Source organism: Protomyctophum parallelum, assembly GCF_964188405.1.
Source record: "Protomyctophum parallelum genome assembly, chromosome: 20".
NCBI classification, from domain to species: domain Eukaryota; kingdom Metazoa; phylum Chordata; class Actinopteri; order Myctophiformes; family Myctophidae; genus Protomyctophum; species Protomyctophum parallelum.
The window spans coordinates 33424459-33440069 of NC_139718.1; the positions used below are offsets into that span (position 1 = coordinate 33424459).

The 15611-nt window shown below is 42.9% G+C and overlaps 1 protein-coding gene across 1 annotated transcript; it reads right to left on the reverse strand.

Moving 5' to 3' along the window:
- Positions 1-622: 622 nt before the first annotated feature.
- Positions 623-9899, reverse strand: fosl2 (FOS like 2, AP-1 transcription factor subunit). The gene is made up of 4 exons (XM_083792697.1): positions 9203-9899; positions 6136-6390; positions 5441-5548; positions 623-3411 (listed from the first exon to the last, which is right to left on the reverse strand). The coding sequence occupies exons 1-4, from the start codon at positions 9329-9331 to the stop codon at positions 2845-2847; spliced, it is 1059 nt and encodes a 352-aa protein (XP_083648823.1). The 5' UTR covers positions 9332-9899; the 3' UTR covers positions 623-2844.
- Positions 9900-15611: the final 5712 nt, after the last annotated feature.

The following is a 15611-nucleotide window of genomic DNA, read 5'->3' on the forward strand; positions in this document are numbered from 1 at the left end:
AAAGTTGTCCTTTAAGTTCTTTTTTTGTTCTTGTTCCATATATATATATATATATAAATATATTTTTTCTTATAGGTTGTGGCGACTCTCTGACATCCTCCTCCGTCCTCTGCTCTGTTTTCTCTGCCCAAACCCAACAGGTGATTGAAATGAGGTGATTAGCTAGGTGAGACTAATTCAAGTATTTGGGTTCATATATAATATATCTTCTCCAGGACTTTCTCCAGATCCAGAAGAACACAGTTTGCTGGCCACTGCTATAGAGCTGACAATGAGGTTATATCTTCCCTTCTTCTCTGGAGTCTGGAATCCTCCAGAATCGCTCCAGACCCGTTCACACGGAAATTTGGTAACACAGACCAGGCTTTCGTTTCGTCCGAGGTGGAAAGTCTGGTGAGGTGACGAGGTTTTTTTGAATGAAAATCATACCCTATAATAGGCTATAGTATGTTGTTTTTCAAAGTTTGACAGTAATACAAATTATGAAAATCAAGAAAAACAACATAGGCCTACTATAACTATATAGTAGGCTATGTCTTCAAAAACCATGAAAAATAACATATAGAATGTCATTTGACGATAAAACAAAAGAAAATCATGAAAACAGGCCATTCATTTTTACATTATTCATTTTATTATCATTATTGATTTAAATTAACAAACACTACTATACATATTGCTGTTTTTATTCATTTTGAATCATTTTAGACGATTAAAGCATTAATGGAAAAAGAAATAATCGGTGAAAACAGGCGACAGACAGCAAATTACATGTACAGTAGAAGATCTACAGTCAATGGCTTTCCTATGTGTTTCTAGGGGTCCAGAAATTTTAAACAGACAGACATATATCACACTCCCACAACAATGTCTTTTTGGTATCACATTGTCTTTTTACATAGACAATGCAGGATAAGAGATTCCCTGTTGCATCTGCATGATACCGTAACCAGTGAAGTTGATCATCAAAAGATAAATAGGTGACACATGTTCCTTCGAAACAAGTTAACAAAGACTACAGCAGCTTTTTCATGCATTGCAAGTCCATTTGCTGCATCCAGCACAACAAAAGTCTTTCGGCCCCATTCTTCTACTCCATGGATAAAAATAAAAGAAAGTTATAGCAAAGGTTTTGACACCCCTTGACCCCTGACCTTATATTGATAAGGAATGTTTGAAGTAAACAAAAGTCTGAAATATCATAGTTCTAGCCTTCTCAGTGCTTGGTATTCAAAACCCACATCCCTTTAAGATAACCACAACAAAATGCTATATATAAAAAAAGAAGTGCTTCATAGAACTTCTTCAGAAATATTGAGTCTTCTCCTCGAGGTGTTCCCTCTTTAATCTCAGGCCAGCTGTAGATAGATACGGTACTCCTTTAATCCCTACCTATTGGTCAAACATGTATTCGTTGATGCGTGTACTTTGTGAAACCAATTTTGCACTAGTGACAAGGTTTCCACCCATGTACCTAGGAGCCTGGCATACGGCATTCACCTAGAAAACAGCATATTTTGTCATAACCTTCCTCAAAAATCGACAGATCTACACACAAAAGTGTAATCAGGGTTGACATCATTGTCTGCTGACATTGCTCTCAAAACCACAGTGGCTTTTTTTTAAAGGTTGAACAAAACAGCTCATTCACATCAAAATGTGCGTAAACCAAAGAAAACCTTTTTGACTTTTGAAAATATGGAGTTTGCAAAAACAAAGAATGATATTGGTAGAGAATCCAGAAGGAGTGTTTGGTCCAAATTACAGATTGTCATAATTCCATTGAAATGCAGCAAAAAGATCGCTCTTTCGGACGAGACATGGTGAAGCTATGACTTTTCTCTCCTCCATACACAAAGACTTTGGCAAGGCCATACCACACCCTCTATTCCTGCAATGCGCTTCAGGATTGAGGGTTTCACTACACATGAGAGAAATCACGTACACTTTTTCATAAACACGTCGTAAAGTTTTAGGTACAAGATCACTGAGGAAAAGCACATCAATACTACTGTAAAGTCAAGCTGCCAACACTGTGGCAAAAAAGTTGCTGTCGAGTATTGAGGGACTAAAATGTCTAATCAAATTTGGCTCGTATCCTTTGCAACATGATTTGACGGGGACGCCATGTTGCTTTTCTACAGGCAGATAAGGAGAGGACAATGTATCAACAAAACACTTTGTAAAATGTATCAGCACGGGCCATACACAATTAAAATAACGTAGAAAAATGTTCATGAGCACATCCATACTCTTTGTAGCAACTCCAAGAATCAAAATCCAGGTTTCTGGGATTTGAAGGAGAAAGAGAAAAAACTCTTGATTTATTGTCTCTACATATACATATCTCCCCCCAAAGAAAACTGGAAAATGCTGACCTCGCTTAGTGATTGACTGACTGCTTGATCTTGGCGGAGTGCAAATGTTTTCCACATGGCTTTATAACATTGTCAAAGAAAATAGATTTGAACTCGCTTCCGAGTTGTCTGGTCACCACACAGTGGCCTTGTGTGGGTGTCTCTCACTTCAAAGTCAGTAAACAACTTGACACTCTATAGAGTTGAAATGGAGACGGGAGGGACAACACCCGTCGGGGTAGGTGCACGCACAATTACATATTTAGAAAAAAAAAAGAACACAAAAAAATTACACTGAAGCATAACGAGAAGTAACAAGCGACATAGCCCTTGTTGGGGAAACAAATCACACTCGGCTTGGTCCAGGCTGTCTGATGCACTCTCGGATCCTTGGAGAAGCTGCAGGGGCCACTCGGTTGCTCGCCACGGGCCTCAGTGTTCTGTTTACCACCCGCGCGCGCACGTCCAGCCTCCGCGCACGGCCTGCTCAGAGGGCCAGCAGAGTGGGCGAATTGAGGGAGTCCGAGGACTGGTCGCCGCTGCTGCTGCTGCGCCGGTGAGCCTTGGAGCAGGACTCCGAGGAGGGCGAGGGGCTCTCTGGCTCCAGCATGCTGGGGTAGGTGAAGATGAGACTGGGGGCGCTGGGCGTGGAGGCCGGCGTGGAGGCCGCCACCACCGGCGTGTTGAGGCTGTCTCCGTCCATGCAGTACATCCCTATCCCGCCGCCGCCCAGGCAGATGGGCTTGATGACGGAGCGCTGGGTCTTGCCCACATCGTGCCGGTTGTCCTCGTCCGGCTCTTGTTTCACCACGACGTGGTTTAAGGGGGCCCGCAGGCCGCTGTTGGAGCGCATGGTGAGGGGGAGCGGAGCACACTGCTGCTGCTGGTGATGCTGCTGGTGATGGTGGCTCCCATGGTGGTGGCGGTCCTCCGTGGGCAGCTTGCACACGGGATTGTGAGCCACCAGCATGAACTCCAGCTTGTCCTTTTCCTTCTGCAGGGTCTCGATCTCCTTCTGGAGGTCTGCCTTCTCCTCTTCCAGCTTCTCTGTCTCCTGCTCACAGAACAACATGGGACGGAAGATATGGATGAGTAATCCGTGTCAACCTTTTCATATCAAGGCCCATTCTTTTGAGCCACGGACCACCATTAGATGACATTTAGACTTGCTGGCCCAAAACAAACAAATGTTGTTATCGTTGGATAGGATTTTGTTCACAATTCCATTCTCAAATCATGTAGTACATTAAGTAATGCAGATGTTTAACAATGATGTAACAAATGGAACCATAAGGGTCCAATTGGTTACCAACTTTTAATCATTTAGCTGGGGACCACTTGAAACCCCCTCATGGACCACTGGTTGAAAACCACTGACTTAGAATATCACCCCAACATGATGCTGAGACAGATGCTGTTACAAATCATTTATTTACTCTGTGCAGCAGCAATATTGTTTTACATATATATAATATATACAGAGAGCTATGATTATATATATATTATATACATATACACACACACACCCCTTGCTCTACATGTACAAGCTGCAGTAACTTCCTTATACCAAAAGAGGGCACTGTCTGTCTACCACAGTTTGCTAGGGGAGGCGAGGCAGATAGAGTTTTGAACTTTAACAACAGTGAGGTATAATCAGCACAAACAATCTATATTATAATGTTGTCTCCCATGGAATGGATTATATTACAGTTGTTTCCTATGGAATGGATTATATTACAGTTTGACTATCTCAAAATCTTCAGACTAAATTGGATTAAAAGGTCTCACTTGTGGTTTCACCTGCCGACCGACCACACACACGCGCACACACACACGCTTACGGAGATATGGGTACTAACATTAAAGGAACACTAAGGCTGGACTATAATGGTGTGTCATTAATGTGTCACAGGCCCCTGGAGACAACAACAGGCCCTGTTTAAGGAGTCGTTCCCCGTCAGCTACAGGGCTGACAAACAAAAGATAAACTCACACGCTGTCTGAGAACTTTGACTCACGGGGGCGAAGGTATGAGGAAGTAGGAAGACAAAGAGCGCCAGTCATTCAAAAAGGAGCGTGGGGTAAAAAACACTAAGGGATGATATTAGTCCATTGAAGAGCCAGAGAAGTTACCCTTTGCACTGTTGGAATGTGACACTTCCTTATTTGGAATTTTTAACAGAGGGTGGTGTGAGGAGGACGGAAGGGCGGTTTTCCTTGGAGCGACGGCTGTGGATAGTGTGGGAGAGTGCCCATGTGCCTGTGTACTGTATGCCTACAGTATATATGCGCGCTGGGCACATGTCTGTATGTGGTATATTAGTGAGACAAGCAATTTGCCGATTTAGAAAAATGTCCTGCATTCATGGGGACAGCTGCCTACAGCGCATTCCATTCCTGGGGTTTTCGGGCATGACAAGCTCACCCTCACTGTAATTGAGCTAATTAGTCCATCTAGATGCCGTTACTGTCTGCCTGGGCAAGGCTGCGAGGACAGGCCCACCTCTGTCTACAGCTGTAGCAGACAAAAAGCTTTTCAGCCACTGTCATTCGTTACCAACCGTAACACTATGGCACACACAGCTGGAGAGAGACGAACCAGTAGCACAAGGTTGTAAATTTAGAGGTGTGGGGATCAGTCAGCCGTTAGCAACTTGGAATAAAACACTGTGTTCTGTGTGCAATAGCTACTTTCTTTTTTTACAGTTTGGTTTGTTTGATGGACAGCCGTTTGTCTGTTATTTTGAGTATCTCCCTTCCTATATATTATATATTTCCTTCCAAAGAAATATATTCTGTGTCTCAAACAAAATGACACCATGCACAAACAAATCGGTCAGTTACTCAGCTAGATTGGTGTTAATTTGGTTAATAGTGGTCAGTGTTAGCTGTGTTAAAAGGGATTTCCTGTGTAGACAAAACCACAGAGCATGGGCCTTCAAGAGTGAGAGAGACATATGAGTGAGAAGTTACACACGGCTTTGTGGTTCAACTCTACAGATCAATGTTGCAACGTGACAATACAACGTAACAGACATTCAACTGATTGCACTGCAGTTTTTTTTTGTTTTTTTTTTACTCACCCCTTGGAGCATGTCGGTGAGCTCTCGTCTGCGGTTGCGGCATTTGGCTGCGGCTAACTTATTCCTCTCTCGTCTCACCCTCCTCTTCTCCTCCTCCTCTGGGGTGAGCTGTGAAATGGAGGAGCAAACCAGGTGAGTTGTCAGCCTCTCTCTCTCTCTCTCTCACACACACACACACACACACACACACACAGCTCAATCAATATCAAGCCGAGGAAATGTAACAAGAACTGGTTACTGCCAGCTGGCTGCGAGCGGCACAACAAGTATTCAAATGGAATGAAAAGTCAGTTGAGGACACCAGCCTTGGTGTGATAAGATAAAATAAATAAATTATGCAGCGCTACTCCTGCTGCTTTGCCTTTGAGAAGAAATCAATGGCACAGTGAGATATGGGTTATAGTACAGAATGTCTGTTTTGTTTACAGCTGAGCCATTTTAACAACATCCATGACATCTGTAGTATAGCAATGAACTGAGAATAAAATGAAGTCCACACTTCACCACAATGATTGCATGTACTATGAAACGTGATCGGGACATCCCTAGTATCAATATTATATCCATATCATGATATTAGACTGGATATTGTCTGTGATTTTGGATATTGCACTCTTGTGATATGGCATAAGTGTTCTATAAAAATAGAAATATCGGATCAGATATCGGATCAGATATTCTCCGCCCTCTCTCACCTGCTCGTCCCTCTTGCGTCGTCCACGGGTGTCCCCGATAGAGCGGATGACCCCGGGCCGGGCCAGCGGGTTGTGGCCCAGCAGTCCCGGGCCGTTGGTCAGGTGATGGCTGTAGGGGTGGGCGCGCGAGTACGGGTTGGACATGGACGTGATGACGGTGGGCTGCACCATCCACTGGAGGTCTTGGCTGGTAGTGATGGCATTGATGGTGGGTATGAAGGCACTGTTCGAGCCGGGCATGTCGACTCTGTACTTCTGGAGCGGAGAGAGAGACGGGAGATTGACAGAGAGAGAGAGAGAGAGAGAGAGAGAGAGAGAGAGAGAGAGAGAGAGAGAGAGAGAGAGAGAGAGAGAGAGAGAGAATTAGCCATGATGGATCAGGACATTGGATAATATTGGCAGGCAAATTCTGGAAAAGAAACGTGAACATTGCTCTATGACTATGATGCTGTGTAAATGCATGCATTTTAATCCCATAGACATCTTAATTCTTTTTTTTTCTGAGCTTCAGTTAAAATGCACAGACAACCCTTGCCAAATGCATACATTTTCCACATAATTTCAGGCTTATAGTAATGATTCAAGCCATATGCAAAAAATAACACTCAATTCACTCGTTTAAGCCCTCAAGTGCAACAGTGACACATGCTGTGAATCATGCGGGAAAGCCCATGGTGTCTCCTGCATTCTCCATAATAGTAAAACTCTATGAGCTAGTGTAGGCTACAAATGGAACCAAATGGACCCATAACAGTTCATTAGCACTGATGTGTCTGCATGGCAGCGACCAGCGACAAAACCTATAAGCTCTAACTGGCATGGCAATTAAGCTATAGTACATTCGTTTACATGTGTTCATTGCAGGAAGACAGTGTTTGATCGTGAGACAAAATGAGGCTTAATTAAATTTGACACGTCTGATTGCGATCACTTTGGTGGAAGCTACACAGCTCCACCATTACACCTACCTATAGCTCCACATAACACCATATAGAACCCGAGATGATGATATTATAGACATTGTAGATATTGATCGAAGCAACAAAGACAACATGACGCGAACGAGATATTGTCGAGCATATGACGCCATGTCAGCGTGTGTCAACAGGTTCATGGTACCTCACGTACCCGGCGCGCGCGCACACACGAGCACACGCACGCACGCGTTAATGGACAGACTTCACCAATAGCTTCCTGATTTCCCGATGATTATCCTATTCTTTTCATTTTTTTGCTTGAATCATTAGGAGATAACGCTAAAACCACGTGAAAACAACGGTCAGTTCCAGTAAAGCGGTAAACAGCCTCGAGGGGGGTGGGGGGGGGGGGGGGGGGGTTGGCTGGCTTCACCCGTGCCAAATATTTCCACAAGTTAGTTAAAATTCCAATCTCTTCATATCATATCCCGAGTGGGAATTAAAATAAATACGAGGCGGTCGCGACAGTAATCAGCAGTGTAAAGTATGTGTTGGTATCATCGTGATCGTGGTATAGTAAGAAAGAAACCACTTCAGTCAGCAGTGCCAGCTAAAATAAAGTCATTTTACCGCGTAAGGTTGTGTGTATGATTAGGCTTTTCCAGAGAAGTCACTACGCAATAGCATAAACCCAGTGGGTGTAGGTAAACAGCCCGTCCCTTCTCTTCCCGGATTCAGATCCTAGGCTACTAGTTGCGTATGGGTCTTGGCGACCTTTATTTGTGCATAAGTTGGTGTCCTTTTATTTTATTTTATTTAAGACACGAGGATAATCCATGAATTGTTGCTTCAAGTAAAATGTTGCCTTAATGTATAGGCCTACACCGGTACGCTACCATGTGTAGGTATAGGCCAGACAGTTCAGATATATTGCCGTCAATGCCGTGTCTGACATTGAAAATAAAATGTGACATGGACTTATTCAATTGAACCTTTGTAGCAAATGTGGATTCCTCGGTGACAACACAGAGTAGCCTAATCAGGGAAATTAGATAAATAGTCAAGAGATAGGCCTAGACACATTTCAATAACAACATCACCCCCCCCCCCTGCTGCGTTTCTGTGCGTAAAATGTTAGTTAGGTTGGTCGACCGTCGAAGGTATTGGGATCCGGTCTCAAATCTTCCTATTAAATTTGGTAAAATGTAAATTGGTGTATGGTGACAACGAACGAAGGAGCGGTCGAAAGGGATGCAGGCTATAGTATATACAATCATGATGATGGGAAACCGAAAAGTCCCTGAAAGTCGCTAGCCTACTAACGCGTCACGCCACTATAAATCATGTAGAATTGTATATGCTGGCAGCCTGGAACGCACTTGTCAGTGCATGCCAACATATTCCTGCACCCAGGCGGCTACCCTATACTGGATGTCTGGATCTCTGGATGAGCGAGCCAACACCGAATGCTTAACTCTGGATCAAGTGCACCACACTCGGCTTCGACGTGTACAGACATGACTATAAGACTATTTGACTACAACATGCGCCTTTGCAAGACTATAACCTGCATTTCAGAAAATCAGAAATTATAATTAATAGGCCTACCCCTGGATAAATTACTATCTAGTTGACTTTGCGACAAACTCTTTAAGATTATAGATTATAATTTGTTTCCGCACTCCCTCGATTCTCGAACAGGAATGCTTGACTTCGCTTCGCCGTTTGCCTTGTACATTGTTCCGCGTGCGTAAAGGTGCAGGACAGGAGGACACTGCCATTTTCATAGTTAATGACAATGATGTGCCTTCTTTTAATAGTGTATAGTCCAAAATACTCGTGTGCCAATCGAGGCAAAGTATAGAGGCTTCATCGTGTGTGTGTGTGTGTGTGTGTGTGTCATTGGGTTCATGCTTTCTCCCAAGTGAGGTGCGTAATAACTATATAGGGTAGGCTTGCTTTACTAAAATAGCATCGAATTGTAGCCTATATTAGCTGATTTGTAAAGTAAAAAATAAAAATGACTATAACTAATAATCAACGATTCCAGAGAGCGGGGTTGTCGTCATAGTAAAATAATCGGATTCAACATCATGGACGCACCATCACCATGAGTTGGCTAATGCGTCCAATGCCCATAATAGTTCTACCTGGTAGCTTGAGGTAGAGATCGGACTACCGATCGTGCTGCTGCCGCTCGTGAAAGACTCTGGCTGGGCCGGAGAGGTGCTGCTTCCACGGGACGAGGTGTCGTAGTTCCCGGAGTAGTCCTGGTACATGATCCAGGAAAGAGGAAGAGTTCAGCTAGACGACTTGTTGGAGCTCAGGAAGCCTCCCCCCCCTCTCTATATCCTCGCAGCAGTGGAAAAAGCACCAAAGCGAAATCCTTGGATTCGAGCCGACGCTGCTGATGTTGGATATCCAGAAAAATAAGTGATGATGGCAAAACAAAACAGCGTTAATGTTCTAAAACACCTGAACAACCTTTGCCGGCATATGATATGTTCCCCTGGTATCGCACGGCCCTGGTAAACGTATATGGATAATGGATTGCTTATTACAGGCTACTTAAATTATTCTTGAGTCACCCGCTTAGATCCAGGTGCGCGAACTTCAAATTAAAGTGAGCAGCGCACCTTTTTTTGTTGCGAGTCAATCCGAGTGAACTTGTAGTTATAGTGACTCACGCACAGTTTAGCCTACATTCGCTCTAAACTCCCAAGACCGTAGAAGAGTTTCCGTCGTCTCTTGCCTGCTAAACACTTTTTTTCCGCAGCTATCTACTTGTTCACTTCTTTTTGCTGTTTTTTTCCTCCCCCTTCCACCACACTTCCTAAAGATGACTCACTTCAATGGCACTATGAAGAACTGCAAGCGCTTTTCAACGCCAACACGGCGCACGTCACGCCTGGGCGTTGACACTGTGATGAGAGGGGAGGGGTTTCAGCCCGTCAGACTACAGTGGAACGCGGCGCCGAACCACCGGCCGGCGGACTCCAGCGGGGACGGGAACCAAGATACAGGGCAGGCAGAGAGAGAGTAGGAGTAAAAGCAACCCCGTCGCGAGAAGTCCTATTGATTAACGAGTGTGATCGCGGGACATCAGATCCACTGTCCCCTCGGACTGCATTTGGTACTGTCCATTGACGCATGTTTCCTAAAATGGGCAGTTGCGTCAGAGAGCGCGTGTGGGTTTCCTTGGTAAAGAGCGTCAGTCAGACACACGGGAGGGATTCCCTCCCATCGCCCCGATGCACTTACTTTGGACTTCGAACTCACTGCAGCGATCGCTTGTTGGACCGTCGACAGAAACACGCTGAAGCCGAGGAGGATATAATAGGAGTACATACAGCTGTACAGTACAGTACACTAGTACAGGACACAACGCGCGGCGTTATTATCTTTTAATAACTCCACATGCATGGTCTCTTCGAGTCGAGAGAGAGAGAGAGAGGTGGTGCCATGCAGGCAGGCTATGCGCGCACTCGCAGAAAGCGCGTAAAGCAGAATAAAATCGTAACTCGAAATTGGATATGAGTCTCAGAGTCTGTCGTTAAGACTGGACTCACTGGTCTGGGAGAATATATAGCTCAGGGGGATTTAGACCATGAATGCTGCTTCTATATAAGACTTCAGGCCAGGGGGAAATCCACGGCATATATAGGATAGTCGCATTAGATCATGTTATAGCCTGCCCTATAGTTTAAACTAAAGTAGGCCACACCACAGACATGCAAGCAAGCAAACTAAAGGGCATCTCTTGTGGCCCACATGTTGCCACATTATTCCAATTAAAAAGGAGGGAAAAAACATGTTCACATAGGCTATACATTTAAGTGTCATCATCATGCGTAATTTGGAGATGTGAGTTACACTACACACTATAGTTACACTACACACATATCACATGCAGCCATCGTCGAATGGTCACATCAAATAAAGGTTGAAGTATAGGCAACTGCTAGCTCTGGTCCATAGCCTTCTACTGCTAGCTATAGGCAACTGCCTGCATGCTTTATGGAACTGGGTTTCTCGAAATGTATCGGTTGGCATTCTGACGCAGCGCCCAAAATATAGACAAGTGTAATAATAATCCAATTGATTTGGTAGCCTATGCTTCGAAATTTAATCCATAGGTTACCACCTTGGTTATATTCACAAACACGTCTTAGTGCTATTTCTGGTTTTATCCTCGTATAGCAGATTTTGTATTGACCTTTTGTTGAACTGTGGGCCATACTACAGTACAAACTACTGTTAATACAATTTTCAATCAATCAACCAATCAATCAATTCACCGTTAAGGCCCTGTATCTTCATTGTTGCATGCACGGTCGGTAGGCTACCTGTCAAAAAGCGTATTGTATAGTAGTGACAAGTGAACTGTCAGTCAATCAGCTATTACAACACCACACGCACATGTGTCACCATTCCCCTCAGTCAAGGTGCATTAGCGGATTAGCCTATACACTTTGTCCTATACCACCTGTGTAATTTCTGTGATCTACACGTACACTTCTTAATTGTTTACACAACGCCCCCCTCTTTTACCATGGGGAGATTCCGGGCAGGGAATTGCGAGACAGGATGCGAGAGAATTCGCCTGAATCGGCCAAGTTCCGCGTTAACTTCCGCTGGAGCACAAAAGGGAATCTGTGAAAGAACGTGAAGACTGCATGGAATGAAAGGAATGCAAGACTTAACTGAAGCTATAGTGTGTGTGTGTGTGTGTGTGTGTGTGTGTGTGTGTGTGTGTGTGTGTGTGTGTGTGTGTGTGTGTGTGTGTGTGTGTGTGTGTGTGTGTGTGTGTATAGCCTACGGGGAGGTGGGGAGAGAGAGAGAGAGGGGGGGGGGGGGGGGGGTCAAACCTTCGAGCTTTTTGGTTTCATCCTCTTGACAGATAGTGGTCGATAGGGCATCCTTTTTTGTCATGAAGTGATTTGTTTTTATTTTCTTGATTGTCACCAATCAAGACACCACACCACATCAAAATAAAAATACTGTTTTGAATTACCATAAGTTATGGTAATTCAAAAAAGTATTTTTATTTTGATGGTGTTATGTAGGCCTGTAGGCCTATGCCTATGTTATGGTCCATAACATAGGCCTACAGGCCTACATAACAACATTTTTTTCCTTCTTCCTTTTTGATTGATTGATTGATTGGAATATTTATTAACAGTTTTCAGAATTACAGTACATTTCAAGCACAACTCAATACAAAGACTGTTAACTGTGAGTGGACGACCCAATAAAGCATTACACTTGTTTACAAGAGGGTCCACCTCAATTTATTCCTTTCAAATATTTTCTTTCACATCAGACATTGAAATGATCATTGAGCAATAACCCACCTACATTATCTCCCCGTCAGAGTTTGAATTTCTAGGATTATGTGCATGCAGGATGTAAAATATCTTTGCCGAAAATAGTAATCAAGCTTGTAACAATTATAAATTGGCTATTTTGACAAATATTCACCCTAGAAAAGGGATGAAAAGTGGTTCAACTTTATTCATAGGCATATACCATTCTATAACCTTGTATTTGTGTGAAAACCAATTGGACTTTTTAAATTCGTTTTAACACTACTTAGGCCTATGTGTTAAGTGCATAACAGTTACATTGACATATCTGGTCCATAGCTCTAATGCGTTTCATTTAGAGCTATGCTACTCTCGACTTCCGGGGCTCTCATGAACGCAGACCAGCCGTTTTTACTACTCACCAAAACAAGGCGGGTTGTGTCATTAGAAAGCCTACTTTCCTTAGTGGACACACTCTGAGCCCCCCCACCACACGTATAAACGGTACATTTTGGCCAAAAGGGGATTTTGTTTCCACCGGAAAAAAATGCTTTTAGTTACTCCACTGCGCGTTCTACCGATATTGCCCAGAGAATTGCCTCATAGAGCATATTTTTCCTCTGGTGAAAAATAATCCCTTTCTGGCCAAAAAGTACTGTGTGATGGGGGGCTCAGAGTGCATCCACTAAGGAAAGTAGGTTTTCTAATGACACGTTATTTTTATTTACGCTAAAGACAAGAGGCTGGTCAGCATTCATGCGAGCTCCGGAAGTTGACAGTATAACATATAGCTCTAAATGAAACGCATTAGAGCTATGGACCAGAGCTAATTTAAATATAAAGAAAGTCCAAAAATAAGGACATATGAATAGGCCTGTCACAATTATTACATAATCGTCTCAATTGCAATTATTTGAGATAATAGCAATTGTTTTTGCATAATCATCAATCGTTTCCATGTTGAAAAATGTCCATAATTTATTTTAAAAATAGCAGAAATATCAACAAGCTTACAACAATCGCTTCGTGACGTGTTGTAAGCTTGTAAATAAACTATTTCCGCTATATTTTGTACACAAAATATGAAACATATTTCATATACAGTATATCTGCCCTGTGCAATTTGTGATTACGAAGCCTAAAAGACATTACATATTGCAATGTTCCAATGTTCAATGCAAAAAACACATAATTAATTAATCACAATTATTTGTGACAATAATAGTCAACTTAAATATAAAATATGTAACCATGTAACCGTGACAGCCATACATATAAATGTATTGGTATCAAAATGTATAATTAAGAGTACCAAAATTAGAAAGTAGGCCTATATTATTGTGCAGAATGTCCCATGTATACAAATCTTTTGGAAATAGTTAATCTACAAGCTCACATTGTGAACTTGTAGATCAGCTATTTCCAAATGGCCGAAATGTATAGGGCTGAAGTGTTTACTGTATGTTTTGTAATAATGAAAATCTAAAAAATATATGTTAATGACGCTTAGAAGATTTAGGCTCAATCCCAATTCCTCCCTTCGTCCTGGCCCTTAGCCCTTGCCCTTGCTTATGCGCGTTCACGTGAGGGGGAAGGGTTATCTCAATTGTCTTTGGAGCGAGGGGTAGGGCCGAGGGCGAGGGGTAGAATCCCCTTCGTTTGAAGGGATATCTCGACAGGACTTCAAACGGAGCAACATCACTGAGGGGCAGTGAGGGCTGAAAGGCGGACGAGGTAAGAAGCCTTTTATGTCCTTTATTATGGAAAAATATTATAATAACCAATATTATTTGAATGTATTAACAATCTGCATCGCCAAAAATATCGCAATCTCTAGCAAAGGTTAACGTTACCTCACGTGAACTAACGATATGATACGGCGTTGCATTCATACAACGTTACCCATTCATTTGGCGCCGCATCGGCGCTTTATTCTTTTTTATTTATCGCCGGTGCGCCGGTGATACAACACGGATGCAAGCTAGCTTATTAGCAGGCATCAGTCCGACCCCCCAGACCACGATATGTCAACATTCTGCAGTTTTGGAGCTCTTAAAAGCCGTGAAATAGCCTACTGTACCTACATAACGCTGTCACTGCATAACGTTGGCTACTCGCGCTGCAGTGATAGCTATGGTTTTATCATGACCAATGTTAAGCTAATCCCCACAAGTTGCAAAACTTACATAACTAATTAGCAATGGTGTTGTTTTTTCCCCAGGCAAACCAGCTACAGAACAGATTGCAAGCTGCCGTGCAGACTATACATTGGATGGAGATGAATCACGATGGCATTTTCATTGATAGAAAATTACTCTGTTCTTAATGATATTAAAAACAATGAACAGTGACCACAGCCCCTTCTTTCTATACTGTAAATTGTTTTTCCTTTTTCTAACCCTGTATATATATATCTGTACCCATGCTATACAAACAATAATCAATTAATCAGGTACAACTGTTGAGCAGGTGTCAGAATGAGCTATATCTAGCTGAATTACATACATGGGCTACCAACATGAGACAAAATTACAATATATTTATTTCATCATAACCACAGCAATGTTATATTTACGTTCCATCTCTACAGCTTAAATCAAATGGAAAGTAGTTTCCAAAGTGGGTTATGGGCTAAATGATAGTTTGTACACTCTCAGAGTTAATTAACATTGATTTTACAATATAAATTGGGGGTCCTAGAGACAGAAATGCCATCAAAGTTTGGGGACCACTGGCCTGTAGTGAGCTTGCAGATCAGCTATTTTCTGAGAACAGGTTATATATCAATTTCTACAAGGGACGTTCAATATTTAGGGACGTTCCAATTCCTAGGGGGATGATTTATCTCCCTACCCCTTGACACTCATTATGTAGGGACAAGGGGAAGGGGCAAGGGCTGAGGGGTAGGGTTAAAAAAGGAATTGGGATTGGGCCTTAGAACACTTTCCTGTGGGTCTTTATGAGTGTAATATGTGGTTTTAAATATTTTAGATTTTAGCAGTGAGCCCACTGTCTCTGATGTCATGGACACTGGGCTCACTTCCTTCCTGGACTACAATTCCCATAAAGCTTTGGTGCACTGTTCCTCCTTGTGGATAGGGGGAAGGCTATCTCACTGAGACAACATCCAGGAAGTAAGTGAGGCCAGTGTCGATGACATCAGAGACACTGGGCTCACTGCAAAAAATCTAATAATATCTAAAACCACATATTACACACATAAAGACCCCCAGGAAAGTGTTCTAAATCTTCT